General features: G+C 35.8%; 1 protein-coding gene across 3 annotated transcripts in view; it reads left to right on the top strand.

The window, feature by feature from the left end:
- Positions 1-20,792, top strand: part of LOC137643945 (uncharacterized) — a 648,304-nt gene that overhangs the window by 548,613 nt on the left and 78,899 nt on the right. For all 3 annotated transcript variants that reach the window (XM_068376721.1, XM_068376722.1, XM_068376720.1), the window contains exon 11: positions 3,964-4,140. In XM_068376721.1, the coding sequence (XP_068232822.1) occupies positions 3,964-4,140 (177 nt within the window). The remainder of the gene's footprint in view (positions 1-3,963; positions 4,141-20,792) is intronic.

Genomic DNA, 20,792 nt, shown 5'->3' with positions numbered 1-20,792 from the left:
TTGTTTACACTTTATATTTTTCTTGTGTATAATGGCAAATCACCTTAACACCAATTCTTCACTCTAAACATCACACAAGAAATCATTTTCATTCATTATCCAGCTAGTGCATTCATTTTATGCATGTTAACCACTAGATCATACTGCATTTGTCTACACTAACCCTCCTCCTTTCTTCCTCCTTTATCCCTAGGATGTGAAGAATTTTCTTCATACTTTCTTCTTTATATTTTCTTTTGTCCAACTTAAGGATATTTTCCTTTATCCAACTTGAGCGTAATGTAGTTTAGTCACCCCTGATATCCATTTTGCATCGAATAAACTGGATTTGTTCCTTCCATTTTCCATCTACAGAGATCTTGGGGTATACTACAATAAACTGATAGGTCCATAATGCATCCCTCGTGGCTCTTCGAGATGCCATGGTGGAAAAGAGCTAAGACTGGCTTTTTTCGCATAATTCGTTAAGCAAAAGTGTCTAGAGCTAAGAAATTTCATTTGGATTTGTTATAATTTAAACATTAAGAATGTATGTGCAATTAATATAATCTCTCTGTCACCAACTCATGTCTGATTTATTTAGGAAATATCTCCACTGTACAAGCCCTTTTTCTAAATGCCTTTTAACTACGTTTTTTGATGCACCAGACAGTTATGGTTATTCTTATGGTTATTTCCTTGGATCCACAAAATTATTTTTTGTGTAATGAATCGAAACCCTGCATAAAACTCACTCTCTACAAGCCCATAAAGCCCTGCGTGGAATTGCACTGTAGCACCTCAAGATGTGTAGGATCCAACTCTATTGAACCTATTGCTCTCTGGACTGGGTAAGAAGACTTATGGAGCGTCTTTACCCTGGGACATTTCCATTCACTTGTGAGACGTCCCAGTGTACAGGTGCTCAAGTTACACCTACCACGACGGCATAAATCCTGGTCCTCCTCTGGACACCACCCTCCTGAAACATAATTCGAGATCCCAGAAGAGGACAGAGAAGCACCATTGGTCACCCTAGAGGAGATGGAAAAACATTCCAAATCCAGTGGCCCCGGGTGACCAAAAGTCAGGGGAACCTTTTGGTTGGGCCAGCTGGAAAGTGTTGTCCTACAACATTGCCATCAATCAGGACACGAGGCTTCTATTGTGGGATGGAATTTACGTGAGTTGTTGATATGTGTGGCCACACAGTCCCCCCTGTAGATTAGATCATGCCTTTTTAGATAATTTGTCTGACTTTGTCTTTTGTTATTTTCATTGAAGAATTCATATTCATTGCTAAAGAATTGAATATTGAGTTAATTACTGTGTTGATTATACCTGATGTATTAGTAATGAGGTTAAGTTAAATTAAAATAATAAAGGTAAGAGTGATAGTAGCGGGTACTCCTTTTCTTAACTGCTGCAAAGGTGAAGATCTTCATCTGTAAATTAAAGTCAGTAGCCAGAATTTAGAGTAAGTAAATGAATTTTTACACTACTGCTCCATTTCTGCTTTTAGAGATATTGTCTGTAGATTAATTATATGTTCAGCATCTCGCGGGGGTTTCTAGAACGGAGTCAAAATAGCAGCTGAGCGTGAGGTTTATGAACTGCGACATCTGATTTATTTTTCCTGATGGTGTGCTGAGTGATTGCTCTCATATCCCAGGGGTGGATCTTTGTTGTATGTTACAATGTTCATTTTAAGTGTCTTTATCTAGTTACAAAATATGTTTATTTTATACAGCGACTCAAGTTTGTATGTTTATATATTTTGAGTTGATAGTTTACCTCTTTTGTTTGTAAAAAGAGAAAGACAGAGAGATAGAGATGGATATCTGGATCGATGTGAAACCAAGTACAGAAAGCAGAGAGAAAATGCACATAATCTTTCTAGTTTTATATGTAATTTAAATTCATTGATTGTTGTATGACTTTTATGGCTTTTACATATATTTGTGTCATGATTAGAATTTAGGGTTTATATGTAACATATATCATAGAGGAAAAAAGAAATTTGCTTATTAGAGAAAGCATTCATGGAACTTCAGAGCAACATTGGCTGTATGGGAACAGGCAATGGAACTACACTTTCGCATACAGCTACAGTTACCGATTGTCAGAATCAGTATGATATATGTTATTGGATACTAACTGCTAAAACCTTAGAAAGAAGTGTTAATCTTATTTCATATATTAGCTGCTGTATCAAGTGGGCTACTATGGTAGGTTCACTAGCCATGTTATTTGTACAAAGAGTTATGTCATGTGATATTTATGTAACATGAGGAAATAGCGGTCACCAATAACCTGTTAAAAGTTCATTGAAACTTGGCTTGAGCCATTTAGAGATTGTCTCTGCCCTGGACTGTGGATTGGTGCCAGAAAATGTTTTCATCTTTGTTGAGACTTTATAAATTTCTTAGTTTTTCAAAATTAGAAATTAAGGTCTGATGCATCACAGTAATAATGAAAATGACAGGCTGATAATGATTTACTTTATTTCAGTTTATACCATGTGTAAAGAAAGCTATTGAAATTTCGTGTATTAGATAAAAACTCCTTAATTTAAAAAAAAAAAAAAAAAAAAAAAAAATAGCAATTACACCCTAAAAATGATTTAACAAATTAAGATATTGGCGGTTGTAAATAAAAAAAGGATTAATACATGTGCTTCCAGAAACTTGTTATAACATACCCCGTACCATACACAAATAGATACATTCATGTTGTAACTGGAATTTTTTTCCGCAGGAATTTTTATCGTAGGGCTTTTCACCACAGACTTATTGCCGTATGAAATTTTGCCACAAGGTCTATTGGAAGTGTGCAGTCAAATATTGTGAGACGAGTCCACACAGTTTTAGATAGTGAATATCATATAGTAATATGCTAAACTGTTATTAACCATAGTCATTCTACAAATGCAAAAAAATAAAAAAAAGTATGCTTCACCTTGGCAAGAGTGAAAGAAGGTGCTAAAGAATCCCAGTTGTCTATATAACCCTTAGATGATCCAAGATATTATCTTATGTCAACAAATGTTACTTTATTACATAATATTAGGAAATGAAGGCGAGTGAATGTACAGACTCCTCATATTCCCAATGTACAAACAATTGTGTAGAAGGGTTCCATAATGCCTTACAAAGTTCGATCACAAACACCCACCCATATAACTGGAAATTGATTACCATTTTAAAAGAGTAAGAGTGTATAGCGAAGAAAAAAAAATACCTCGAATGTGGCAAATCATCTTACATTAAGAAACAGTACAAAGATATATGTAAGAGTACAAAGGATTGTTTCGATTACGAATCTCGACATAAACTTCATTTACAAAGTTCTGTAATAAACTTGCATTCCTTCTACACTAAAATTGAAGTTTTATTTTAACTTTTTTTCAATTTCTATATATAGCGACGAACTTCCATATCTTTTTAATTATTAGCAACATGCATTAATTTTATGTTAACATTTTATTCATTGTGCCTTAAACTACCTAAACTACTTGTTTAATTCTTTCATTTTTAAAGATGACTGTATTATCATATTAAATGAAAATAAATAAAAATTTCAATGTTATAATACTTTTTCATTCTCATGCTTATGACATGCTTTATCCTTTCTGTTGTAGAAATTCCTTGCGGCACAAAGACCCTTTGGCAATATTTCCAACGGCTTAAAGTTAGTGGTGAAAAGCCCTGTGGCAAAAATACCGAGAACCCATTCATGTATGTATAAACAAACCCCTACATACAAGTATAGAAATACAAGCAAGCACTCAAACCCATGAAGAATAAATAGAACTATGCTCCGTATCACACTGCTGGGCATGTAGTCTAATAGAAGTTATTTTGACTGGGCCCTTCTGAGAATTGTTGGATAAACAATGAACTATACTAGAAATGTTTAATGCTGCACATACGTGCTATTTCAACCTTGTCAAAAATCTCAATTTAGATTATTTTCCTTTTTTAGGCTCCTCTCCCAGCCAATGTATGCATACAAGTAGATGTTGTTGGATGGAAACATAATTTTGTCACATCTGTGGAAGACACTGACCTAGTTCAACCAGTATCCCGAACAACCATGCATGTACAGAGTTTATCACACTGGGCTCCGGCGAATATTGGACCATATAGTCAAGCAATCAAGGTTAGTCATTTATCTTGCTGTTGTATTAGCCTCTAAATTTTTTTCTTATACTTACAGAAGTGATATGTAGCTTGAGGTAGGTTTTACAATCTGGTTTCAGTAATTATATTTGTAATTATAATTTTACACATAATGCATGAAATACACAAATTGCGTGGGTCTGATATCTGCAATCAACTCAAACTATAGGCTATAAATACACTGGTGTATGAGTAACCCTCTGTTAGTAATGATTATTTTGAAAATAAGCAACTTCAAATATTCCTTGGATGAGTAAAGTGAGGGGTATTAATTGTATTATCCCTCTTCGCTTTCATTAAATTTGCTATAATGTAATTCTTTAATATTAATTTAATGATAAGTAAAAATAGAATGGTCAATGCTGCTATTATCTTCTTTATTTTGTAGGTTTCGACATAACTTCTTTCATCTTCAGCCTATCTACAATTGTTTTTATGTAAAATTGATAAAAAATAATAAAAATAAGTAGATAAATAGGAAGGTACACTTCCAAGAACTGCCCATCTAGCTCTAAAATCAAACCAATGAAAGAACATAAAACCATATAAAAGACTTCATTACTAATATAACCTACCAATCAACGAACATAAAACTACAGTATATAAACGACCTTATTAGTAATAGCTAGTCACCCGTAAGAAACGATGACCACTCACCCAGAGCAGCAACCCATATACTAGGAAACGGATCAATGGGTCACCGGCAACTGAACAGGTAAGCCCTCATTCAAGCTACTTTTTTTCTTAAAAATGTATAGACTTGAAGATTCTCAGTTGGGTAACACTACTATGTCTGTCAGTAATTTTGAAATTTTCTTTGGAAATGACATGGCCAGATTTGAATGAATGGTTACAAATGGCCGAAATTGGTTTTTTACTTAAAGGTCTATTGGTTGGCAGTGATCCCCCCATGTGTTTAAAAAAAAAAAGAAAAAAAAAAACCTACACTGAAGGTGTCTAGACGTGCTTCCAGTGTAGCCCTCATTATAGATTGCACATTGATAAGTGTGTATATGACACCAGAACACAAGGGAGTAGGCAAACTTCCCTTATATTTAAAAAGTGAGCCAACTGAGAGCTTGTTTGTAAAAATAAGTTTTAAATCTTTATGGGGATAACACTTCTCCACAACACTCATAACCTATGTTCATATTCTTTCCATAACAACTATAGTACGGAAAGTAAACATAATTTTTTCTTACTGACTGTTTCAATTGCTAAATTTTTAACAGAAATTTTTAACTTGATTGTAACAGATGTTCAGAGGTAACCCATTGTTAATAAAGACTAGAAAATTTTCTTCCTAGTAAAACCTCAGACGAGTTGAACATGGTAACATCTATATAAGAGCGTTTTTATTGTATTGATTTTGTAAATTTTTTTCCGAACTTAAAAAGAGAGAGCTAAGTCCTGTAAAACCTTTTTTCCAAATTACTGAAGTTTCAATGGTAATATATTTTCGAGAAACCAAGAAATCGAGAAAAGGCAAAGTATCATCCTATTCACTTTCTGTTGAAAATTTTATATCAAGGTGTTCTAAATTTAAATAATCTAAAAACTGGTTCACAGTGTGAAAAGCAAGAATGTAGCGTCCACATATCGACGGTAGAAGAAAAGCTTAAATTCCACAGGACAATCACTCAGCTATTTCCCTTCACAATAACATAGAAATATATTTGCCAAGGTTGATCCACACGGCGATCCCATTGCTACTCCATCTACCTGCTCATCTAACCTGTCATTATATAAGAATGGGGATATAGTGGTAGCTAGTTCTAATAGTATTTTAATTTTTTTTTTTTTTTTTATCAAAACCTTCAAAAATGTCTTCTGGTTTAGGGAAAAGTTGTTTAAGAATTATTTCTAATGTTTCTTGTTAAGAAATGTCTGTGAAAAATTTTCTATATCGAAGCTGCACATAACATAGTTATTTGCATCCTCGACAGTATTTAATAACTCTACAAATTGGTAACTATTCTTTAGAGTGTATTCATTTACTGTGAGAGGGGAGAGTTTAGTGACTAGATGTTTGGATAGGTCATAGGAACAAGTATTAATAGCTGAGAGAATTGGTCTCAGAGGAATGCCTCTTTTGTGAATCTTTGGGGCACCATACATAATACCAGGTTGTATTCCTGTCGCCTTCATTGCTGAAGCTTTTTGTCTGACAAAGTGCCATCCTTCTTTCACTTGCGAACTCGGTAGTTTACTTTATTCTCCATGTTTAAAGTGTGAATTAAGGGGTCCTCTGACACCAACTATCTGAACTTAGGCGTGTCATTTAAAATATCTTCCATTTTCCTTACGTAATCAGCTTTATCCAGAGTCTAAGAATAGAGGCTATGAGTGTTGTGGGGAAAAGTTATCCCCATATAGATTTAAAACTTATTTTTACAAACAAGCTCTCAGTTGGCTCACTTTATAAATATAAGGAAAGTCTACCTACTCTCTTGCGTTCTGGTGTCATATACTGCACACTTATCAATGTGCACTCTGTAACGAGTGCTACACTGAAAGCACGTCTAGACAGCTTCAGTGTAGGATTTTGGAACACGTGGGAAATTGCTACGAACCAATAGACCTTTAAGTAAGAAACCAATTTCGGCCATTTATGATCATTCATTTAAATCTGGTCATGCCATTTCCAAAGAAAATTTCCAAATCACTGACAGACATAGTAGTGTCACCAAACTGAGAATCTTGGAGTCTTTATACATTTTTAAGACAAAACCCAGCTTGAATGAGGGCGTACCTGTTCAGTTGCCGGTGACCCATTGATCCGTTTTCTGGTCTGTAGGTTACTGCTCTTGGTGAGTGGTCTTCATTTCCTGCGGGTGACTAGGTATATTAGTAATAAGGTCCTTTATATAGTTTTATGTTCTTTGATTGGTAAGTTATATCAATAATGAGGTCTTTTATATGGTTTCTATGTTCTTTGATTGGTTTGATTTTAGAGATAGTTGGGCGGTTCTTGGAAGTATATCTTCCTAATTATCTACTTATGATAATTTTTATTGATTTTTATTAATTTTACATAATAACAATTGTAGATAGGCTGACGATGACAGACGTTATGCAGAAAGCTACCAAATAAAAAAGATGATAGCATCATTGACCAATTTATTTTCACTTAAATTGTGATTCCCGGGAGGAACCCAACTATCAACTATAATTTAGAGATGATGCAGAAGTAATATATCTTATCAACTCCTCTTTTAGATTGTTTCATTTTGTAGGTTTTTTTCTTTTTGTATTAAGCAAAAACATATCTTGGTGCTGTTTGGCCATCAAACAAACTAAAACAAACTGGTGTGAAACCAGTTTGAAGGAACAAATTATAGAGAATCTCCAACTCAATTAATATAAAAATTATATTTTGCTTCAGTAGAAAAAACGTATATAGTGAAGGTGCTTTATGTTATTAGGATAACTTTTCAGATAACTTCTTTTAACTACGCTTTAAATCTGAAGTGTTTTATACGATCTCCACTTTGGTGGAAACATATTATCTGTACAAATATCTTGATAAATACAATGATTTTGTAGCAAAAAGTCACTTCCTTCATTGTAACCATCAATGGGTTATTTCTTTGAAGTTCCCTTGCTTTTAGTTCATTGGTCCATGAACCTTAATTTTAGTATGGAAAATATGCAAGGTTTTTGTAAGGTCTTGTTTAAAATGAGTGATTTGGGATGAATCCTCTTCCTTTTAAAGTTACTGAAATTTAACCTTTAGATTGTGTGTGTTTTTGTATATGGCAAATTGTGCTTTTCTAAATTCCATTAGAAATTATTCTAGTATCAGAAAATGGGAGAGGCTGATACATGTTAATTTTTCACCAACGGTGGTAAAACCTTACAGTCTAGGCCTGGTACAACTTATTGGGAAATGTGTCTCGTCCTTGTCAAAAGAACTGGTATGCATTGAATGTTTTCTGGAGCGGTGTATCACAAGAAAGTTCAAAGAAATAAGGGTTTTTATCTAAATTTTGGAATGTTTTCTATCGTCAACACAGATTTCTCAGGTTCTTCATGGAGGAAATTTGAAGAATCGACATTATATCCTTATGCTCTGTTCTGAAGAAATCATGTATGTAAAAGAGTTTCAGATTGTTTTCTTCTTTGATTCTAAAGACATTCTCTTGTAATGGCTTCCCACATGAGGTTGGATACTGAGTGACCCCCTGATGTATTCCAGAAAAACTGAGTTCTAAATGGTTGATTTCAGTGCTCACCACCTTTGCTATCCAAGAAAGCAAAGCAGATAACAGAAAACTCGTGCAAATGACGATACAAGTATAAACCTGGCATGTTTCTTCCCTATGGATTACTTGACAGATCTACTCAATTGGCTGCTTGAAAATTCAAGATGGCTACCTGTATAGCCTTAAAGAGTTGGGTTAAAGAATGTCATTTTGGGAAATAGAAACAGCTAAACAAACTTTCAATATTGTATCAATTTGGATGAAAATTACTGGAATTATCTAGAGTGCTACACTTAGCATCCTATTTAATTGATACAATGGAAACCTTTAAAGTGTACAATACTCTGATACCTGGTATAAAGAATTCAATATAGTCAACACTTTCATTAGTGCTACTCATGCTCACAGCTGAAGGGTGTGGTGCAGGAGACTTAAGTTGAAAGGATTTTTTTTTTTCAACTGTTGACATCAAGTAGCAATTGAGGGAAGATTTGTCCAATAAGTATATGTGCTCTCTCTCTCTCTCTCTCTCTCTCTCTCTCTCTCTCTCTCTCTCTCTCTCTCTCTCTCTCTCTCTCTCTCTCTGTGTGCATCCCCAGTTTGCTGGACTTTAGTTTCTGGATTAGATATTCTTCTTTTGCCAAAAAAATATTCAAGTCTGGTACGCTGCATGCTTTACATGGAAGCTACCTGGATTGGTGGAATGGACTCATATGATCTCTGTTTATGGACTAAAAGTCTAGACTAGGCTCATTAACACAAATGTAAGCATTTGTTCTGTCATATATTTAAGACAAAAAATCTTTCAAGTATTTATAGGTTAGCATCAGCCATCTCTTTTGGATATCTGCTTAGTATGAAGATTAAAGAAACTTAATCATAGATATTCCGTGTGTTTCATGCTGATTTACCCAAAAGACATACAATGTAAGATCCAATATTTGCAAAGAAATAGAGGATACCATGTATTTCCTCAGACCCTATTGTACAAATTATTTTATGCTCTGGAATATTGTTGGCCTTGTTGCAGATTATCGTCTCTGTGATCGTGTCTCCAGAGATTTCCTTGTCCTTAATCCAGAGGAGAAGCAGTCTCTCCATCTCATCATGGACGTGGATCCTCTGGCTTAAAAAGACATTCACTCACTTAGAAGGTGTTGCTGCATTGATGGCTACCTTCTGCTTAAGAATGGTGCCTATCATCGACGGATTTGGCCATATTCCTTAGCAATCACACTTAACTGTATACAAACCTCATATTTCTTGATTACCACAAGCTTCATTTCCATATAAAGCGTTCTCTTCTTTTTTCCTTGAACATCAGCAATATTCTTGGGACCCATGACTAATACTGTATGAGTTGAATAATTCAGCAGGACAACTATAATCACGAAAGCAAAATCAGCAACATGAATTCAATGTAAACGATAGCGCTGCCAAAATGTAATGGTTGAGGAACGCCAATACATAGATGCATTATGGAAAAGATGTGGATTAGTATTAGAGCAAGATCTTAAATTGCTAACTAGCATCAGAGTAGGGAGATAATCAATAGGAGAGCAGGATGATGGTGGCAAGTTTTCAGTTTTGTGGCACGCAAATTTTAAAATTATTTTCTCGGTGGCAGGGTGAATCATTTTTTTTTTTATCATGAGGGTTTTTTTGTAATTAGGCGAAAAAATCGTATCTCTTTTCGTATCATGAATAAAATGGCGGGAATAACCTTTTAGCAGCAAATAAAACCATTAAGGTTAGAAAAGATTCAGCATGCACACCAGAATGTTCATAGCCAGATAAGACATGAGTATACATAACTAAAACACCAAGACATTAAATCATAAATGTCACTTTTAAAGTACTTTAAAAAAATTTTCTCAACATATCTACATTTACAGGATCTGTTTCGTTACAGGGACTGATAAAAATCTTTGTCCTGCCTCAAAAACATTTTTCGCCAGCTCTGAATCTGTTGGATATGAAATTCCAATTATAGAATGCTCCCATTGAATTCCATAAAATGCAGAAGATAATGCACTCACAGAACTTCCTTCCTGAATTAAACTGGAGAGATAAGAAAATCACCAAGGGTTTCACATTTGATTTTTTATCAATGCCATTTTTCTCCAACAAAGCCGCCCATTTCATATACTTATGATAGTACCCTTTAGTTGTCGAACTTGCTCGACACTTGGCTAATAGTTCTGGAAATCCGTCTATCATTTCTTTTACAGATCCTGGAAAAGTGGCCACATCATTTCCATATGCCTGCAAAAACACATGTAAAATTAAATTTTCAATATTGAAAATCAACTTTGAAATATTGCAAAATTTAAATCAACAGTACCAAATATTGACACATAGCTTTTACCACAAATATGTCTTTCTGTGTTGGTAAAAAAACAACACCTTTGATAAAACAGTCAAAATTAGTTACATCTGGATATAACATAGGCCAAAAACTTGCCCAACATTCCGTGAAAGCGTTAATTCCTGAACATTTGATATTCCAATACCTTGAATGAAACTTATGTAATTTATGATTACTATCACTTGCAAACCAGTCAATTTTATTTGGTCCCCATATCTCACTGATGGAGTTGAAAATCTCAACAAATACTCCCCAATCATCAATGTCTCTAAGTTTACTGATAAGATCTGCTTTTTCATTAAGAATCCATGGAATCCATTCCATTTCCAAATGAGTATCGTTAACTAAACAATACCAGTAAATAGTCTAAGTAGCCTTTTGCAAATCTTTCTTCATGCTTCCTTTACAATAGATGCTATATATTTTATTGTCGGTAAACTCTTTACCTTCTAATTTTATTGATTTAAGGAAATCTGAACTCTTTGGACTGCAACCAATTAGCAGTAAGTTGAACTTTTTACCATCTCATCAGAACTCCACATTCCATGAGGAATTCCATGCCTACAATCAACAGCATAACCTCCAAAAGCATGACCACTAGCATCCGAGTACACCAGCATAACACAAGAAAGCTGACATATTAACCTTCTGCTATTAATAGTTTCAATATCATCTTACCAAAATTTTATCTGCCTACAACTTTCTTGAGACAATTACTAAATCATTCCATGATTTTGCACTCAAAATATCAATGATCAAACTTCTGGTCATCAGCTGATGAAAAGACCCCACTACAGTCAACATTGAAATTATAGGCTCTACAAAACTAGCTACTTTTCTTCAAAACTAGCTACTTGTCTAACAAACACTTTCATAGGTTTAGCAATCTCGGCCATGACAGTTTTACCTGTGTCCCGAACGTTTCTTGATATCCTTTCTAGAACATTAAAAATAAATTCCTAACCACTCCAATGTCTGCACAGGAAATCACACAGGTTAATGTTCGTTAATAGCAATAAATCTTTTCGAACACTTTGAAATTGACCTAATTGATTGAAAGTCATCCCCAATACCAGTACTGTCATCCAAATACATTATAACGCACTAACCATCCTCCTTCCACTTCTTAATTAATGGCCTAGTAACCTTTGTAAAAACACATTGAGTTGAACCAAAAATTTTAAAATATTTTGTTCACCATTAATAACCCATGAAAATCCTCAAAAAAGTGTATGGGAATAAAACATGTCAATAGGGTGATAAGCAGAATGCAAATCAAAATTGAACATAAATGAATTACTTTTAGGATAAATTACTGCCTTTCTAATGCCCTTATACTTCACACTTTATTTTAGAACATGCAAGTTATCACATCTCAAATCTAAAATAAGCCTCTTTTTATTATTTGTCCACACAGACGATGTAAGCGGATTGACGATGTAAGGAGCTGCAGTGCATCGTTCAATAAGACCTTGATTTGACAATTCTATTATTGCACTGTCAACAAATTTTCTATGTAATAATGAAGAATGTTTTTTTTCTTTTCTAAATTCCTAATAGGAATACTGTAAAAAGGAATTTTATACCCATTTTTTATATATGAAACATTATCATAAGCACCAATTTTCTCCCAACATTCTATATTACATCTCAGTCTACCTTTAATGCCGTGAGACCTAAAACTTTAACTCTCAAATTCGTAATTGGCAATTATATGATACTCATCTTTAAAAAATTTAGAAGCGTCAAACCTGTGACTATGTGTAATGGGGTCCTGCTCACATTGATATTGCGGGTAATGAGTAAATACCCAATTTTACTTTTACACAGTAATTAGCTATTCCCGTTGATATGGGAATTTTCAATGGTGAACTAAAAATTGTATTGAAGAAAATCTTAACCCCTATGCAACTCAATAATTTTTTATGACCAAAGGCTTCAGCATGGAATGCAACACAGTGGAGAAAGGACATAGAGAAATGAAGAATAAACTATGAAGAAGAAATAATGAATTATAAGGTATATTAAAATCCGTAACAAAGTTAAATAGATAAGTTGTATATAAACTATGAAACTATCAATCTGCTTAGCAGAAAGGTATTTGCAACAAATTTGAACATATGGAGTTCAACTAATATAACTACCAGAACATTCCACAATCTTGCCACAGCTTATACTGTGTAGAATCTGTTAGGAAAAATCTTTCAACGTGGGGATTATTAAGTATGTCTTAAGAGCTCAAAATCAATATGGTGATATGAATAGTAATAGTACTTGTGTTTCTTATTATTATCTACAAGCTATTGTATTTAATTGCTCAGTCATATAGATATCAGTGACTTAATTGAATTGGGATTTCTAATGAATCCACTGCAACCCATAAAATTATAATGGAGGAGTACAATTACTATGGCATTGGTAAAAATGCATGGCAATCTAGGAAATCAAGAAAGTGATGTCATTTGAAATGAGTCTCGATTCTGAAATTATTTTTCATCGTTTAGAGGGGATATTCAGTGAGTGATTTTATCAAGTGATTGGGAATATTTTGAGCTAGCTTTTATAGAAGTAAAGTTCCATTATTACAAAGACCCTTGCTTGATCATTCTGGGAACGAGGTTTTGTTAGGCATCACTTGACATAGACATATAGTATGGACCAAGGTTGGGTATAGGTAAGGCAAGTTTTGCATTGCGGAGGCACACTGCTCCAGCGGTGTTCAGCGTTCCCAGTAAAGTCCACAGTCAAGTCTCCCCGTGGCTACTGATACTGCTGTTCTCTCATACGTTTCTGATCTCGATAATTACATTTATTGTGTTTGAATCACTCAAGTGTTAATATAAATGTATAAATTTAGTGCTATTTTTTAGTTTTAATTGTTTATTTTACTCAGGTGTTAGCATAACTATCTAATCTTAATACCCTTTTTAAGTTGGAATTATACATGTTACTTGAGTATTGATATAACTGTCTAAGCAGTAGATGGTAAACCCCTGGATATGATGGAATAAATGCTGAAATAATATTGGCTGAAAATGAAGTGATCCCCAGAATACTCAAAAGAACATTTTATAGAATGTGGCGTTCAGAGACAAAACCTGATGAATGGGAGCTAGGAGTGTTGGTGAAAATGAAAAAAAAGAGACCTGACTGATTGCAATAACTACAGCAGCATCACACTTACGTCAGTTGTCATGAAAATATATAGTATGCTTATTCTAAAGAGACTATATAGAATGATTGATGGAAAGCTCAGAGATAAACATGCAGCATTCAAAAAAGGTAGAAGTTGTGCTGACCAAATTTTAATTTGAAGGCATGATGCACAGCAGTGTGTAGACTGTAGAAATCCACTTTTGATGGCATTTGTGGACTATGAAATAGCCTTTTGTGGAGAGTCCTGCGTCATTATGGAGTTCCTCTTAAATATTTAATTTTGATTAAGCCTGTTCATAAGCATAACAATTGTAAAATTAATGTTAGTGGAGTCCTGTCAAATGAATTTCTAGTGAACAGTGGAGTACTCCAAGGGAATATGTTGTCACCTATTTTGTTTATCCTCCTCCTGGATTTTGTAATATGTAGAACAGTTGGGGCTTGTGGAGAGTGATTGGACTGGATTGGTTTTAGGAAATTAGCTTATCTAGAGTACGCTGATGATGCTTTCCTTATTAGCAGAACACTATAGGATTTGCAATGCTTACTTACCAGAATGTATGAAATATCACATGAAGTTCGCCTCAAGATAAATAGAAGAAAGACAGAGATGATAAGAGCGTAATATGCAATGGAAGATGAAATATCATTTGAAGGAGAAGGAAGTAATGAGGCAGAATCATTTAGATATTCAGGAACTATGATCTCTAATATGGGGTCTTTAGAATTTGGAAATCAAATTGCCTGAAATCACATGAAAAACTCAGGATATATATATTGGTTTAGTGAGATCGGTGTTACAGTATGGACATGAATCATAGTATGACAATGAAACAATATCTAACAGATTTTGTAGATTTGAGAAGAAAGCGATCAGAAGAATATTTTGAACTCAATGACAGGACAAGATTAGAAATGAAACTATAAAAGAGATTACTTGAGTGCCATATGTGGATGAATTTATGATGAGCGGTAGATAGAGATGGTTTAGGTATGTCCTTCACACTCCCCAAGAGAAATTAGTTCACCAAATGTTTAACTAGGCTCCACAAGGCACTAGAAGAGTTGGAAGAAGACCCAGGCCTACATGACTGAGGACCATGAAGCGTGAAGTAGGAGTGATGAGTGGAGAAGTATTGATTTAAAAGCTCAAGATAGAGAAGACAGGCGAATTCTAACCGAGGCCCTTTGCATCAATAGGCATAAGAAGAGATAATGATGAAGCATGATACCATTTATTGTTTAAACTGCTTTATAGAAACGAAGTGTTAAAAAGTCTGTATAATCTCCATTTTTTCATTCAGTCTGATTACTAAGCCTAACCTATTAAGTAACCTGCTAGTTTGATTCCCTGACCGACCAGAAGATATTATCATAAAGTTGAATCTCCTTTACGTCTCTGATCCCGAAATAGAGAGAATCCAGATATTAAGAGTGGCTTATATGAATATATATGAAAAACGCATATAATTGTTCAATATTTTCATCAATAATAGCCAAGCACTGCAAACTTATCAAACTACAATGATGGAAATGGTTTGATTTCGATTCTAAGTACAAAAAAACCTTAATTCGACAGGAATAACTTTGGGAGACTTGTGATCAACTTTTATGTTGTTGTTGTTCTTGTTGTAGATTGCCTGATCCTGCGTCCAGACACGGGTTCTTTCACACTTGCAGTGCGTTGGTGAAGTGTCTGGACGTTAGTTCAGATGGGGACCCTTTGACAAGATGCCTGGGCCCCATGTCTATTTAACTTTTTGAAGGTGTGCTGCTCGTAGAGCAGCATGATTTGCTTAGCCCAAGAGCTTTGATGGTTTTTGCTTGCCCCTGAGCTCTCAATCCAGGTCCAATCTGGAATCGAAGTGAAAGGTTTTAGTAGTAGAGAATAGTGGTATAGTAGTGAGTCCCAATAAGTAGAAGAAACTGTGATAGGAGAGAACACTTTGAGTAGGAGAGTAAAGAAGTAGTTCTAAGCATAAAAGCTTATCCCTGCTCTTGGGTTGGGAGGGGGATTTGCGGGAGAGAATTAGATGATTTTGGGGTTTAAAAAAAAGGGTTAAAACTCTGGAAAGGAGTTGGATGACCAGTGAAATTAGTTTTTTTTAAGAAGAGGAATTCTATTTATTGGGTGAGGTTCTGGGTAGGTTGGGAAGGAGGAGATTTTGGAGAAGGTATTGGTACCGGGGCTAGCACCAGTTGCACAGCACCAACTCCAGCACCCGGCCAAGGTAAGGTTATTGTTGGTCGATGAGCTCTCCAGCGAGGAGCTCCCAGGCTCTGGGGGTTGGTGGCTTCTTCTGTAGTGGTTTCCATGGACATGGCTGTGAGGTGTTCTTTAGGGCAGCAATCCTCTGAAGGCATTCGGGACATCTCTTGTTCCAAGCGTTGTGGGACTGGTAACAGTTGGGACACCTAGGTCGAGTCTCCCGGCCTTCCTTGGGTATCGTAGCATTGACTCCAGACCCCATAAATTTTAGGGCCCCTGCAGATCTTGCGGTGATGGCCGTACAACTGGCAATGATAACATCATAGGGGTTCTGGAGTATAGTCCTCGATGGCGAAGGTTTCCCCATATGCCGAGAACTAATACTGATGGTATTGGTCCAATGAAGGTGACGATGATCTTGTTTGTAGACTCCTCATACCTGCTTTTAGCCTGTTCAACACTGGAGATGTTGCTACAGGAGGTGAGAGGGCCATGTCTACTGGGTAGTAGGCAATGATTGCCTTACTTTGCATGGTGGCTGGACTAAGAAGCTCTAATGAGGTTTCTTCCTGCAGTAGGTGGGGGCTCTTTTGGTCTTTGGAGGAGATTATGAGTTCTCCCTTGCGGTTTGGTTGAGCATTAATCTGGATGTTGGGCTTGGCTGCCATGGCAGCAGCAGCAGCGTAAGAGGTTGTGTGATCTTGTGCCAGATGTTAGAATTTGGGGAGAGGTGTCTTCTCGTCACTCTGCAGCACTGGTTCAATAGAAGTCTGGACGTTTTGTACAGTGGCAGTGTCTTCATGCAGCAACTCGGACAGGTAGTCGGTGCAATTGCAGTCTTGGGAGTGTTTGTTCTCTTGGACTATCTTGTTTCTAGCGTCTTCAATATGCAGTTGCGGTAGCAGTGGCAGCCGCTGCATTTGCATTTCGGGTTATTGGTATACTTCTAGCAGTGGTATCTGGACTTTGTATACTTCTAGCATTGGTATCTGGACTTTGTATACAGTTGCTTCAATGCCCAGACTCCCCTTACATTGTTGGAGAAACTCCACGGCCAGCGCACTGAAAATTTCAGTAACGATAGCAGGGCCAAAAAAAATCGGAAGGTTGAGTGGACTCTTTGTCCACTGACTGGTCGAAAGCTGGGTGATAAGCTAAGTCATCGGCACTGAGGCTGAGCTAAGAATTGCAACTTTTATCTTTCTTCATGGCTGAGTGGTTAAGTCACTGGAACCTCAGTTTCTTGGGCCTGGCTTCGATTCCCTGACCGACCAGAAACTATTATTATAAAGTTGATTGCTTCTTGGGTCTCTGATCCCGAGGTAGAGAGAATCCAGATATTAAGAGGTATATATGACTCATATGAATTTATATGAAAAACATTTATAAATGTACAAAATTATCATTAATCATAGCCAATAACTGCAAACTTACCAATAAACAAAGATGGTAACAATGGGTTGATTTTGATTCCGAGTACAAAAAACCTGAATTCGTAAAGGAGAATTGTAATCAACTTTTATCTCTTGTTGTGACTGTGTGGTTAAGTTACTGGAATCTCAGTTTCTTTGGCCTGGGTTTGATTCGATGTCTGACCAGAAGCTGTTACTATGAAGTTGATTCCCTCTTGGTTCTCCGATACTGAGGTAGAGAAAATCCAGATATGAATATAAATGAAAAATTCGTATGGATGTGCAAATTATCATTAATCATAGCCAAGTACTATAAACTTATCAACAAGCTTCAATAGCGGATATGGGTTGATTTCGATTTTAAGTAAAAAAAAATCTGAATTTGACAGGAATATGTATGGGAGAATTGTTATCAACATTTATCTGTCTTTGTGGCTGAGTGGTTAAGTCACTTGAACCTCAGTTTCTTGGTGCCGGGTTTCATTCCCTTGCCGACCAGAAGCTATTATCATATTATCATAAAGTTGATTCCCCCTTGGGTCTCTGATCCCAAGATAGAGAGAATCCATATATTAAGAGGTATATATGGCTTATATGAATATAAATAAAAAAACACGTATAAATATGCAAATTATCAATTATATATATATATATATATATATATATATATATATATATATATATGTGTGTGTGTGTGTGTGTGTGTATATATATATATATATATATATATATATATATATGATAAATTTTGCACATTTAGACTTGTTTTTCATATCCAAATAAGCCATAAATTTTAATACTTTAATGTCTGGATTTTCTTATCAACCTCCGGATCAGAGCCACACAAAGACAATAGCTTATGACCGGCCAGAAATCGAACCCAAGTCCAGGAAGCTGGCATGACAATGTTGATACCATTTACCCACAAAAAAAAAAAAAAAAAAAAAATAAAAGTCAATGACAATTCTTCTGTATTTTTACCTGTCGAATTCAGGTTTTTTGTATTTAGAATTGAAATCAGCCATCTTCACCATCGTGGCTAAATTAGTATGTTTGTACTGGGCATTCGATTAATGATACATTTTGCACATTTAGACGCGTTTTTCATATTCAAATAAGCCATATATTTTAATACCCTAATGTCTGGATTTTCTTATCGACCTCGGGATCAGAGCCCCAAGGTAGAACCAGTCAAAGACAATAGCTAATGACCTGCCGGGAATCGAACCCTGGTCCAGGAACCTGGTATGACAGTGACGATACCATTTAGCCATGAAGAAAGATAATAGTCAGTGACAATAATTCTGTATTTATACATGTCGAATTCAGGATTTTTGTACTTAGAATTGAAATCATCCCATCTTCACCATCGTAGCTAATTGTATGTTTGTACTTGGCATTCGAGTAATGATAGATTTTGCACATTTAGACGTGTTTTTCATATTCAAATGAGCCATGTATTTTAATACTTTAATGTCTGGATTTTCTTATCGACCTTGGGATCAGAGCCCCAAGACGGAACCACTCAAAATTTAATAACAGAAATGCAAATCAAAAGGCAATTAAAATATGCATGACTCGAGGTCTCTTGCAATGATTAATAATTGAAATGGGGTCAGACACGCGGCCCTGTGATCCAGAGACTAGACTAGTCTCTAAAGCAGAAGATATTTGAAAAATCTGTACACACAATCCCACGCACTCAGCCCGAAATATGTAAAAGCCAGCTAAACCTAAATCAAGTAAAAATTAATCTAAGCTAAAATGGGGGAAAACTAGTGGCCATGTGGTTTTACCTACACTCCTTACTGGAAGACAGCACTTGCCCTTAAATGGCTGTTATAGCTTGTTGCTGGTAATTTGCCGTTGACTGGCGCATCCCTGTCCCCTGGAGTTCCCACTTCTTGGTAGATAGGGCCTCCCCGGAACAAATCCAGGCTCGTCTTCTTCCCTATCTCCACTGGTAGGACACAAAAACTCCCAGGTCCTTTGTTCAGGGGGGGGGGGGTCCAGTTGGGGGGTGAGCCAGACATGCACAGATTGCCTGGCCAGGTCTGTCAGCCGGTCACAACTATGGCTCCTGTGCGAATGGGGCGACCCGTAGGTCACGCGGGTTCACCTGTCTTCACTTTTCAAACAAGTGAGGGTCATGATACGTATAATAACGCAATTGAAGGTGCCATATCGGGACTTTAGGGCAGGGCAATGTATTTTAAAGAGTGAGAAGGAGGCAGGATTTTTGTACAAAATACTTAAGAGAAATCTTGCTGCTCTAAGGGAATATACATATAAAATAATCGTATCTATTCTGGCTTGCTAAAAATTAATAGTTTAGATAAGAAATTAGCAATGGGCTGGTGTGATTGGCATGCATCTTAAAATTAACAGACCTGGATTGGTACTGAGAGATAAAAGCTGCATTCAAGTCAGCAGTATTAAAATTATATGAAAACCATTGTAATAAGTTATCTCAACACACGTTGTTTGAAAAATAAATCATCATATGCTGGCGTAAGGCTTTTGCTGTGCGTTTCTACGCTGTGACGTCACGAACATGGTGTACATTATTGTCACGAGTTCAGTTGATTTAGAGCAGTTCTTCCAATGTTATCGGCAAAGAAAACTTAATGTGGGAGAGGACGTTTAAGGGGTAACTACAGTATTGGGAGCGAGACCAAAATACAAAAGACGAAGAGTGAATAAAAATTCTCAACCTATATATATATATATATATATATATATATATATATATATATATATATGAAGAATTTTCTTCACTCTCCTTGCAATCGTATTTTTAGCTCTCTTCTACTAATACTATAGCTACCCCTTAATTGTTCTCTCCCACATCCAGTTTTCTTTAACGAAACATAGGGAAGACTATTCTAAACTAAAACTTGTTGACTGGCGCACGCCATGCTCGTGTCGTCACAGCGTAGATACGCACAACAGAGGGCCTCAGTGTAACCCCGGCGTATGTTGGTTCTTTCCTTAACTACATTGGTCGAGATTAAATTCCTAAACTGAATTTTAACATAAATTTCAATACTGATGAATTAATGCATCTTATATTTCTCAATACTAATTAAGGTTTGTTAATTTTAAAATGTATGCCCATCGCACCAGCCCATGGCTAATTAATCATTTAAACTAATTAATTTTTAGCAAGCCAGAATAGGTAGGGTTATTGCATATATAAACTCTCTCAGAACCGCAAGATTTCTCTGAGTATTTAGTACAAAATCCTGCCTCCTCTGCACTCCTTGCAACAATACATTGCCA

This window comes from Palaemon carinicauda, chromosome 7 (assembly GCF_036898095.1).
Source record: "Palaemon carinicauda isolate YSFRI2023 chromosome 7, ASM3689809v2, whole genome shotgun sequence".
NCBI lineage: Eukaryota > Metazoa > Arthropoda > Malacostraca > Decapoda > Palaemonidae > Palaemon > Palaemon carinicauda.
The sequence above is the reverse complement of the archived record's forward strand: the minus strand, read 5'-3'. Positions and strand labels throughout refer to the sequence as shown.